We start from the raw sequence: 11,857 nt of genomic DNA on the forward strand, positions 1-11,857 counted from the left end.
GTATCTCTCCCACCCCCTCCAAAAAAGGAAATACAATGGAGACTATAGTAACACTTATCTCACTGGGTTGTAGTGAGGTTTGTATCATTTAATCTGTGTGAAATTCTTGAAAGAGTATCTGAGACACAGCAAGTGTTTTACACATAGTAACCATTTTATTTTGCTTTAAGTCTATTGATTATTACAGAAGGGCTGGGGATGTTGATCAGCAGCACCGCACCTGCCTGGCAAGTCCAAAGTTCTGAGTTTGATTCCCAGTACTGGAAAAAAAAATAATAAAATAAATTAAGGAAAAACCCTACAGATTGTCATACCAGAAACTACCAAAGAGTCAGCACAACTTCTTATAAGAAAATCGATATACATATCTCTACACACACATGCCAGTTTAAGTATTTCCTGGCTGTAACCAAGAGCCAGCTCTTTGAGCCTGAGTTTTGTTATCTGTGAATGGGAGGTATAATATTAACTATGGCATGCTATAAGGCTTGTACCATACTCTGCATATTGTTGACATTCAGTAAGCATTGTTGTTGCAACTACTTTGGTTCCTATTTTCTCCCTCATAGAACCTAAAATAGTAGAAGAAGAAGAAAGCAATTTCAGTTCTCCACTGATGCTTTGGCTCCAACAAGAACAAAAGCGGAAGGAAAGCATTGCTGAGAAAAAGCCCAAGAAAGGACTCGTTTTTGAAATTTCAAGTGATGATGGCTTTCAGATCTGTGCAGAAAGTATTGAAGGTGAGTGGAGTAAATTAGGTTGATCCTCCAATACAGGCCCTGTTTCAGCTACCTCGGTTCATACGTGTATTGGTACCATTGAGGTGTGCAGTTTTGTGACAGATGTTATGGAGGATCCTTGAAGGCATTACACATTTTCCTTGTCCTGGAGAAATAGGTCTTTTGGAGAAATACCCATAATTTATGTGAAAAATGATATAGGTTATGTGTTTAAGATTGGACATACCATGCCAAATTAAACTTCTGCTTCTTAAAAAAAAAAAAAAAAGGCACATCCCATAACAGAGCACATGAGAGCTCCGCTTCTCTCTCCAGCCTTGTCTCCTGCTGCTTCCTTGTGCACCCACAGTGTCAGGCATGGTAGTGCACTCCTGTGAGTTATCCCAGCACTCTGTGATGTCACAAGAAGAATCACAAATTTTAATTCCCCGGGCAACACAGTGAGACCTTGACTCAAAAAAATAAGTGAACAGGACCAGGGATTTAGCTCAGTGGTTCCACCACCTGCCTTGCAAGCACAAGGTCCCGAGTTTGATCCCCGTACCAAAAAAGAAGGAAGGGAAAGAGGGAGGGAGGGAGACACTTGGTGACTGCTTAGATATGAGGAGTAGGAGGAAAGAGTTACACATAACTCTGAGTTGGGTGTGGTGGTGCATGCCTGTAGTCCCGACTACTCAGGAGGCATAAAGATTGCATGAGCCCAAAAGTTCAAGACCAGCCTGGGCAACACAGCAAAACCCTGTCTCAAGAAAAAACCCAAAAAGACTGAAGCTTTGGGCCTAAATGACTAGGAAGAAAATAATGTAAGGAGAAGAAAAAACAACTAGTTTGAAAATATGAGTTCACTATAAGAAATAGTGAGGTGGAATGGCAGTAAAAAATACCCAAGTAGAAGCCTGGTGTGGTGGCACACACCTCTAATCCCAGCACTTGGGGGGCTGAGGCAAGAGGATCAACGTGAGTTTGAGGCCAGCCTGGGCTACATAGTGAGTTCAAGACCAGCCTGAACTACATAGCGGGACCCTATGTCAAAATAATTTTTAAAAATTCAAGTAGAAATGTCTAGCAGATAGTAAGTGACCATAGAGTCTTAGGTTAGAAGTGGAGGGAATTATAAAGATTTTCTAGTCCCGGCCCTTAATTTAAGCAACTAAGAGATTCTGATCTCCCCACAGTCCTGGTTTAAGTCTCTGGTAGTAGTACACTTGCCAATAGGAGTATAGGAAATAGGATTAATACCAAACATTCAGGTATTGATTATTTCACATCCCTCCCATCAAGGGATGAGAATGCTTTGGGGATTCAGAAGGTATGAATCTGGGCCGGGGATTTAGCTCAGTGGTTCCGGCTCCTGCCTCGCAAGCAGAAAGCCCTGAGTTCAATCCCCAGTACCCCCCCAAAAAAAAAAACAGAAGGTATGAATCTGACCTCACTGATCTCTAATGGAAAGAAGCACTGGGTAGTGTACCTTCGTGGCTGCTTTCTTATGCATTGGTCTGATTAAAAGTATAAACAAAACAAAGCACTGTACTAAGAGTGTGTGTGTTCACACTGGATGGATTCTGAGCACAATGCCTTGCACCAGGGAATTAAGAAATGTTGGCATATTCCCCAGCCTATGATTTTCTTTTCTTTCCTCACAGATGCCTGGAAGTCATTGACAGATAAAGTCCAGGAAGCTCGATCAAATGCCCGCCTAAAGCAGCTTTCATTTGCAGGTAATGACAGAAGCTGTTATTTTACTCCTGACTCAGAATATTCTGGCAACTCATCAGTCTCAACAGTAGCATTGATTCTATAAATAACTGAACTTTCTTTTAAAAAAAAATTTTTTTTGCTTTGAGATATAATTTATATACCATGCAGTTCCCTCATTTAAAGCATACAGTTAGGCCAGGTGTGGTGGCACATGTCTGTAATCCCAGCATATTGGAGGCTGAGGCAGGCAGATCATCAGCCTCTGTTACATAATGAGTTCAAGACCTTATCTCAAAAAAAGAAAGAAAGAAAGAAACCACATACTCAGTACTATTGTCATTCCCCAATACCAGCCCTGGCAACCACAAATCTACTTTCTTTCTCTAATGATTGATCTGTTCTGGGCATTTCATGTTATTGGAATTATACATTTATGATGGCCTTCTTTCACATAACATAGTGCTTTCACATTTCTTCCTGGGCTGGTGTGTAGCTCAGTGTTATGCAAGACTGTGGATTCAAACCCTAGCACCTCCACCCTGAAAAAAAAAAAACATATTAAAACTTAATTGGTTATTTGTACCTTGACTAACAAAGATTGAGACTCTGGAGTAATATAAAGATGAAGGAGTGGGCCCTCACCTACATTAATGGTGTGTTTATGAGTCACTAGTATAACTATTTGGGAGGGTAATTAAGCAAAACTATCAAAATTTTCAAAAACTTCATGTTGTAACACTCAACAGTTACATATTTAAGAAATCATCCTATAGGTAATCTCAACCAAATCTTTAAAATGTACAAGGATGTTCATCACATGTAGTAGCAAAAAAACCACTGGGAGCAACCCAAATATTCCTCAAGAAAGGAATTTAGAAAAAGGTCTAAAAAACTAATTGGAACACACCGCTGGGGATTTAGCTCAGTGGTTCTGTCACCTGCCTCACAAGCGCAAGGTCCTGAGTTCAATGCCCGGTACAAAAAAAAAAAACTAATTGGGAAGGCAATTTTTTTTTTTTGGTACCGGGGATTGAACTCAGGACCTTGCGCTTGCAAGGCGGGTGCTGGAACCTGGAAAGGCAATTTATAATACTATGATTTCTAGTATAATCATGAACCCCTGCAGATACTTTTTGTTTTCTTTTTCTTTTTTTTTTTGGTACCGGGGATCGAACTCAGGACCTTGCATTTGCCAGGCAGCCGAAGCACCACTGAGCTATATCCCCAGCTCCAGATACTTTTAATTGTATGTGTTTGCCTCTGAGAAATGGGACCTGCATAACTAAGACAGATGTCTTACTTTACTTCTCTGTTCTGTTTCACTTTATTTCTGTAAGTATGTATTTGATTTTTTTTTGGTGCCAGAGATCAAACTCGGGTCCTTGCACTTGTGCAGCAGGCGGCGAAACCACTGAGCTAAATCCCCAGCCCAGTTTCGTTTTTCTTTTTTTTTTGGTACCAGGGATTGAACTTGGGACCTTGCGCTTGCGAGGCAGGCAGCAGAACCACTGGGCTAAATCCCCAGCCCCCAGTTTCATTTTAAAAGAACAGATGGCAAATAGGTTAAGAAAAAATAAAGATTCTCAGCTTCTTCTAACCAGTTTCCCCACTCTGCCCACTAGGCTTGTTCTCACATTGTACATGCTGCGTCAGCCCCAACTGCTGTCCTTCCATGCCTCAGAGCTCAGGCAAAACAACTCCAGTCAATCTTGACATCCTTGTTCTCTCTCATCACTCATTTCTTATTGATTCCACTCCAGAAGAATGAATCACATCCCTTTCTTCTCGATTTTCCCTTCCTCAGGTGTAGCCTGTGTTATGTTAAAAAGCCTTATAACTAGTACCTGAATCCATCATTCCTCCTCCGTATAGCATTTCCTAAATATCACCAAAGTTGTCTTACAAGCCTTTTACTAATGCCTGAATGAATACCAGTTGTAATCCTTAAATATTTGTTACCAGTAAACAGGTGTTGAATACCTGCGATATGCCTAGTGCTCAGGATATAATTGCTGGGCCCTGGTCTCCTAGGTGTATGGATCCTTACATGACGAAGTCCATTTCATCCTGACTTATCTGTCCAGCCTCAGGTCTCACCTCTTCACTCTTCACAATACTTTGTTCTGTGGCTGCCGTACCATGTTTTCTCTTCAGATCCATCAGTGTGTCTTAAAAGTATGGTCTGTAGATGTAAATCAGAATCTCTGGGCTCAGAGCTAAGAAAGCTGAGCTTTTTTTTGGTATTGGATTTGAACTCGGGACCTTGCACTTGCAAGGCAGGTGCCAGAACCACTGAGCTAAATCCCTGGCTCAAAAGCTGAGCTTTTAACTTCTGCCTCCAAGTAGTTGTCGTTCCTTGTATTTCACGTGCTTTCACATTAGTGTATCATACCCAGTTTCCTTCACCAAAAATGGCCTGCTTCCCTCTATCTTTTCTGCTCTCCAAATTCCCTTGTTTGCTGGACAAACTTCTAATCCTTCAAGGTCCTGCGTAGAGTTGCCTCTTTCTGTAACTTTTTTGACCATTCTTCCCTGTGCCTACAGAAACCTGCTTATGTGAGGCTGGGGATTTAGCTCAGTGGTTTCGTCTCCTGCCGCGCAAGCTCAAGGACCCAAGTTCGATCCCTGGTACAAAAGAAAAAAAAAAAAGCTCAAGGAAACTGCTTATGTGATTGAAACAGTAGGATATTTTGTCATCTTACATAACAAAGTCCAGAGGTAGGAAAAGTGTCAGGGCTGATTGAGTTTACAATGTCATCAGAGACCGAGATTCTTTCTTTTACACTTTGCTGTCCATGTCAGAGCTTCACTTTCAGGCCGATAGTGAATAGCTGCGACAGTTCCAGAATTGCCTTCGGTCTTGGCAATGTCCAAATGAACAGGAGGGGCATTTTACTACTTTCTTTTTTTTCTTTGACACAGGGTCTCGCTTTGTAGTTTAAGCTGGCCTTGACCTAATTCAGTAACCTGGCCTAGCCTCAAACTCATGGCGATCCTCCTGCCTCAACCTCTGAAGTCCTGGGGTTACAGGCACATACCACCACACCTGGCAGGAGGGGCATTTTAGTTGAAACAAATGGATACCTCTTACAGCCCTAGCTCCTAAGCTACAAACCTGTGCAGTACGTTCCTCTGCTACATGCATACTGTAAGCAGTTGTAACAGTGGGAAATATTTGTATACCTAAATATAGAAAAGCTATAATAAACACTTGACTTAAAGATAAACAGTGATGGAGGTGTATGGGTCACTTAGCATGAATGAACTGGGAGTTGGGTCAGTTTGTGAGTAGCAGTGAGTAAACATGAAGGCCCAGTATATTATTGGAGACTTTATAAATTCTGTACAGTTGGGTTGGGGATTTAGCTCAGTGGTTCCACCACCTGCCTCAAAAGTGCAAGGTCCCAAGTTTGATCCCCGTAATTTAAAAAAAAAAAATTCTGTACAGTTAGTCTGCAATTTTTTTTTTTTTGGTACTGGGGATCGAACTCGGGATGTTGCACTTGCGAGGCAGGCAGTGGAACCGCTGAGCTAAATCCCCAGCCCTCTGTACAGTTAGTCTGTACTAAATGTATTTTTTAAATATTTTTACTGGTTCCACTGCCTGCCTCGCAAGCTAAGGACCTAAGTTCGATCCCCGGTACCAAAAATATATATATATTTTTACTGGACTGGGGGTATAACTTGGTGCCAGAGCACATGCTTAGGATGTACCTTGGCTTTAGTCCCTAGCATCAAAAATGTAAATGAAAAAATTTCTTCTATAATAAATTAACCTCAGTTTAATTATCACTTTTTTCCTACCATCTCTCCAGCTTGGTATAACTATTCTGCTTTACAATGTTTTTATTATTTTGTTTTATTTTACTTTTTGACTCTGTACAGAAGGCTCCTAGGGCTTTGAACCCAGGGCCTTCACTCTGAGCTACATCCCCAGCCCTTTTTTTATTTTTTAATTTTGAGACAGAGTCTCACTAAGTTACTAAATTTCCCAAACTGAGCTTGAATTTACAGTCCTCCTGCCTCAGCCTCCCAGAGTGCTAGGATTATAGACATGTACCACTGCACTTGGGCTTTTTGACTTTTTAAGCTTAAAATACAAACACACTGTACAGCTGCCAAAAAACATTTTCTTTCTGTCCTTGTTATCTAAGCTTTTTTCTATTTCTAAATCTTTTGTGGTCCACACCTTGGAATCCCAGCACTCTGGGAAGTTGAGGCAGTAGAATTGTAAATTTGAGCTCCACCTGGGCAAATTAGTGACTTAGCAGACCCTGTCTCAAAAAAGGACTGGGGATGTAGCTCAGTGCAAAATCCCTGGGTTCAATCCCTGGTACTGCAAGAAAAAAATTGTTTTAACTTTTAAAACTTTAGTGTTAAGAACTAATATCCAAACACACACATAGGCCAACACAGGGTCAGGATCGTCACTGCCCTGTCTTCCTCCTCCCTACCTTGTCCCCTCATCTCTAATAGTAATTCCTTCTTCTAGAATAACTTTTGAAGGACTTGCGTCTGGCTTACAGTTGACTCTTTTTTTAGTAAGTAGGAGTTGAAGTTGGATGTGGTGGTGCATGCCTCTAATCCCAGCACTTGGGAGGCTGAGACAGGAGGATTGTTGTGAGTTTGATGCCAGCCTGGGCTGCTTAGTGAGTTCAAGGCCAGCCTTAACTGCATAGTGAGACCCTGTCTCAAAAAAACAAAATAACAACACCAGCAACAGCAAAAAGTAGGAGTCTAAACTAATGATTGAAAATATAATATGGTAAATACATAGACATACTCATTTGTTATAACTTGTCCACAATAGGCACCATTATTTGGTATTATTAACAACACCAAAATACAGAGTTCACCTAAAAATGTATACAGACTTCAGGAAAAGAAAAATTTATGGCCCGGGGATTTAGCTTGGTGCCTCTGCCTGCCTTGAAAGCGCAAGGTTCTGAGTTCTATCCCCAGTACCAAAAAAAAAGAAAGAAAAACTTGTATAAATATTTTAATACTAAATTTATTGAGACATCATGAGATCGATATAAGTTACCTATGGCCTCTACAAATACAAGAGGTACTCAAAGTGGTGGCCATCAGCTTCCACACATTTATTAGTATGGCAAACTGCTGTTTTGGGTAACCTTAGTCATTGAGATTGCTGCACATGCATTTTCATTTTCTTCTCTGTGGCTGGCAGAGTAGTAGGTTTCCTGTGACAGCATCCTCTAGGGTCCCCTATGTGAGAGTAACACTTGTTGAAAAAACATACTATTGGGATAACCCATTTTCTGGTCCCCCTTCTGTCTCTCTTAGACAAAAGCTATGTTTCTCTCAATAAATTTTTCTTGCTCTTAAAAAGGAAAAAACATACTACTTTTTTTCCCTGAAGTATGTATACATTTTTGGGGGGCAGACGCTAGATTTGTAAATTAAGTTGTTTACTTAATAGAAGGTATAGATATCATCACTTATTTGCTAGTGTCTGAAAGAAATGTGGCAGTTGTTAATTATGCTGTAGAAAATCTTTCACCATCTCTGCCAACAGACTTACATAAATGTTTTCATGAAATAAAAAATGCTTCAGGGGGCTGGGGATTTAGCTCAGTGGTTCCACCGCCTGCCTCGCAAGCGCAAGGACCTGAGTTCGATCCCCCGGTACCATAAAAAAAAAAAAAAAAGCTTCAGGAGGCTGAGGCAGGAGGATTGGCATGAATTTGAGGCCAACCTGGGGTACATAGTGAGTTCAAGGCCAGCCTGAACTACATAACAAGACTGTCTCAAAAGATACAGATAGATATACAGTTAGAGATATCTTGCTCATCAATAAAAAATGCTCATAATAGTATGAGGCAGTGAGTAACAAAGGAACAGTTAAATATTAGTCCCTATAGTCACTGAAAGAGCACAGAGAGTTCTGTGTTGGGATTGTTGCCAGTGCTTTATATTTGTGTACATAAGAGCTTACAGAACCCAGGTGGTCCATTCCTCTCAATAAAAATGGGAGTGCATTTGGCATTACACAGTTCAAGGTTCAAGCCATGGCAGACTAGCTGTGTGACCTTGGGTATGTTAAATTCTATGGAATTAGGTTTGCTTACCTTAAAATGACGCTAGTAATGGACTGGGAGTTGTAACTCTGGTAGAGCACTTGACTGCCAGGCACAAAGGGCCTGGGCTCATTCCCCAGCACCATACACACTAAGCTAGTAATTCCGATCTCTGGTGGTCATTATGAGAATGAAATGAAATAGCTCGTGTATCATTTCTTTGTACATACAGCACATAGGAAACCCTCTACCTCGGTGGCATGATTTTTCTTCACTTAGCAATCTATTGTGAATATTTTCCATATTGATAGATCTGTGCTAACAGTTAATATTGTACACCTTTGAGCAACCCCTGCCAGAGTTACTCCTTAGCCACAAGCATTTCCTTAGTACCATGCAGTTTCCTGTTGGCTGCAGGGCTTACCACCCAAGGTGCCTTTTATCCTACAGGTGTTAACGGTTTGAGGATGCTGGGGATTCTTCATGATGCAGTTGTGTTCCTGATTGAGCAGCTCTCTGGTGCCAAGCACTGTCGGAATTACAAATTCCGTTTCCACAAACCTGAGGAGGCCAATGAACCCCCCTTGAACCCCCATGGCTCAGCCAGGGCTGAAGTCCATCTGAGGCAAGTTTTATTCTTTTCTGTGAGCAGTTTGGGGGTCCCAATTTTATTATCTAAAGCCACAATTCTTTGCTCACATACTCTAGAGATTTACTGTATTAATGCTATTGTCTTACATACTGCTTTATTAAAGCATTTTTCTAAATATGTTTCCATCTTTTGGCTCCAGGAAGTCAGCGTTTGACATGTTTAACTTTCTGGCTTCTAAACATCGACAGCCTCCAGAATATAACCCCAATGATGAGGAAGAGGAAGAGGTTCAGCTGAAGTCAGCTCGGTGAGTCCTGAGAGGGGAGGGTCATTAGGAGTACTTTTCTTTTCCTTGTCTCCAGCACTTCAGGAAATGATGTAGTTTTAGCCGGTCATGGTGGCACACGCCTGTAATCTCGGCTCTAGGGAGGCCGAAAGAGGAGGATCGCCATGAGTTTGAGGCCAGCCGGGGCTACATAGTGAGTTCAAGACTAGCCAGAACTACATAGCAAGACTTTGTCTCAAAAAGAAAAAGAAAGAAACTATATGTAGTTTTGCATGGAATATAGCTTCCTGGATAACATCTGAGACAACTGAAATAGTGTTTGCATTGAAGTAGCAGTAGCTGACTGGTAAAGAGGAAAATAAGGTAGAGAGAAGAAATGAGAATAACTGTAAGGTAGCTATTGTCTCTAACCATAGTCTATGTGTCAGCTTTGGCTATAGCACCATAATCAGTACAATCAGAAAGTACTGTCTATATTTCAAATGGTCCTCTTTTTTTTTTTAATTTTTATTTCTGTCCTCAATTTATAAGGCACTTGGCTGTGCTTGACATTGGACAACAAGTCCTATTCTCTAGGAACCTTCAATTCAAGACTCAAAACAGTATTTCTTGAGGAGAATTCATTAATTACATGCCTTCTCTCTTAGGAGGGCAACTAGCATGGATCTGCCAATGCCCATGCGTTTCCGGCACTTAAAAAAGACTTCTAAGGAGGCGGTTGGTGTCTACAGGTATGGCTACAATTCTAGAAAGAATTGCAGAAAACTTAACAAACTTTACCAAAATAGAGTGGACCATATGTTGGAGTGACCTCCCTCATTGAGTCCATGAGGTTTTTTTGTTTTTGGGGGTTTTTTTGGTACCCGGGATTGAACTCGGGACCTTGCGCTTGCAAGGCAGGCAGCAGAATCACTGAGCTAAATCCCCGGCCTTCCATGAAGTTTTTATAGGTATTAGTTGAACCTGAAATACTAGGGTGCTGCAACCCCTCATGTTAAATAGTAATTTAACACAGTGCACAGTAGAATACTGTTCATTCTAAGGCTGAGAGTGTAGATCATTGGTAGAGCACTTGCCTAACATGCACGAGGCCCTTGGTTCACTCTAGAGCACTGGGAGAAAAGAAGGAAGGAGAGGAAGGGAGATACATCTTACTCTGACCATTTGTCAGCACAAATCAAGTGGATCCACACTTTTCTCTCAAGTGTCTGTCTGTTCTGGGAACTAACAGACCTGGAGAATTCATTATTTTCTTTATGAATTGACACAGTCTTGAAAATCTGTACCTGATGTCTTTTCCACCTTTATGTCCTAGGTCTCCCATTCATGGTCGAGGGCTTTTCTGTAAGAGGAACATTGATGCAGGTGAGATGGTGATTGAGTATGCTGGCAATGTCATCCGTTCCATCCAGACCGACAAGCGTGAAAAGTACTATGACAGCAAGGTGAGTCTCCCACATTTACTCTCCCAGTTCTTTGGTTTTGTTTTAGAAAGGATATCCATGGGTCCCGAAACAAATATATGCTATCAATTCAAAACTCTGGGGATTTGGGGGGAGGGGTGTTTGTTTTATTCTAGGGGTCAAACCCAGAAAAACTTTTTTAAAAAAATATTTTGTATCTGAAACTTGGGTGGGCCACTGCTAAAGTTCAGAATCCACTCAGGATTAGTACACAAAGATATTCTTTGAAGATTGTCTTAGTGGGTAGGTTTTTCTTTCCTGCAGAGACCTTAAGAAACCTCTAGTCTAGAGTCTAACCTAGGAGCTCTTCTTGGAAGCATATCAAAAGATAGGAGAAATCTGAACATTTACTAGAGGAAACTGTTCATCAGTGGCTATAGGTAGCATCAGGAGAAGGCTGGGAAATACACTTCAACCTGAGCTAGAATAAGATTACAAGTTCATGGCTAGGGATGTAAACTCAGTGGCAGAGCACTTGCCTAGCATATGTGAAGCTTTGGGTTTCATCTCCAGCACCAAAGCAAATCAATGAAATAAGCTTTTCGTTATCCTTCCTGAAAAGGGCATTGGTTGCTACATGTTCCGAATTGATGACTCAGAAGTAGTAGATGCCACCATGCATGGAAATGCTGCACGCTTCATCAATCACTCCTGTGAGCCTAACTGCTACTCTCGGGTCATCAATATTGATGGGCAGAAGCACATTGTCATCTTTGCTATGCGAAAGATCTACCGAGGAGAAGAGCTCACATACGACTATAAGTTCCCCATTGAGGATGCCAGCAACAAGCTGCCCTGCAACTGTGGTGCCAAGAAATGCCGGAAGTTCCTGAACTGAAGCTGCTCTTCTCCCCCTGTATTGGAGTACTAGGACCCAGGGCCAGCCAAAGCAATTCTGAAGGCCTTTTCTAGCCCCGAGAGGCTCCAGGATTGAACGGGTACAGCTGAGGGGCCTCCATGATGGCTGAGCACCCTATGTCTCACATTCACATACATGTGATCATAGTCCTGGAAGGAGATGAGGTCTTGAAGAACAG

General features: G+C 41.5%; 1 protein-coding gene across 8 annotated transcripts in view; it reads left to right on the forward strand.

Moving 5' to 3' along the window:
* Positions 1–11,857, forward strand: part of Kmt2a (lysine methyltransferase 2A) — an 83,660-nt gene extending 71,803 nt beyond the window's left edge. For all 8 annotated transcript variants that reach the window (XM_087212450.1, XM_087212451.1, XM_087212453.1 and 5 more), the window contains 7 exons: positions 570–740; positions 2,384–2,458; positions 8,930–9,108; positions 9,275–9,378; positions 10,005–10,088; positions 10,673–10,802; positions 11,383–11,857. In XM_087212450.1, the coding sequence (XP_087068576.1) occupies positions 570–740; positions 2,384–2,458; positions 8,930–9,108; positions 9,275–9,378; positions 10,005–10,088; positions 10,673–10,802; positions 11,383–11,658 (1,019 nt within the window). In that variant the 3' untranslated portion in view covers positions 11,659–11,857. The remainder of the gene's footprint in view (positions 1–569; positions 741–2,383; positions 2,459–8,929; positions 9,109–9,274; positions 9,379–10,004; positions 10,089–10,672; positions 10,803–11,382) is intronic.

The sequence above is a fragment of the Heterocephalus glaber genome, unplaced genomic scaffold (assembly GCF_053883595.1).
Source record: "Heterocephalus glaber isolate CG9 unplaced genomic scaffold, H.glaber_assembly_v1.0 deba00001429, whole genome shotgun sequence".
Taxonomy (NCBI): Eukaryota; Metazoa; Chordata; class Mammalia; order Rodentia; family Bathyergidae; genus Heterocephalus; species Heterocephalus glaber.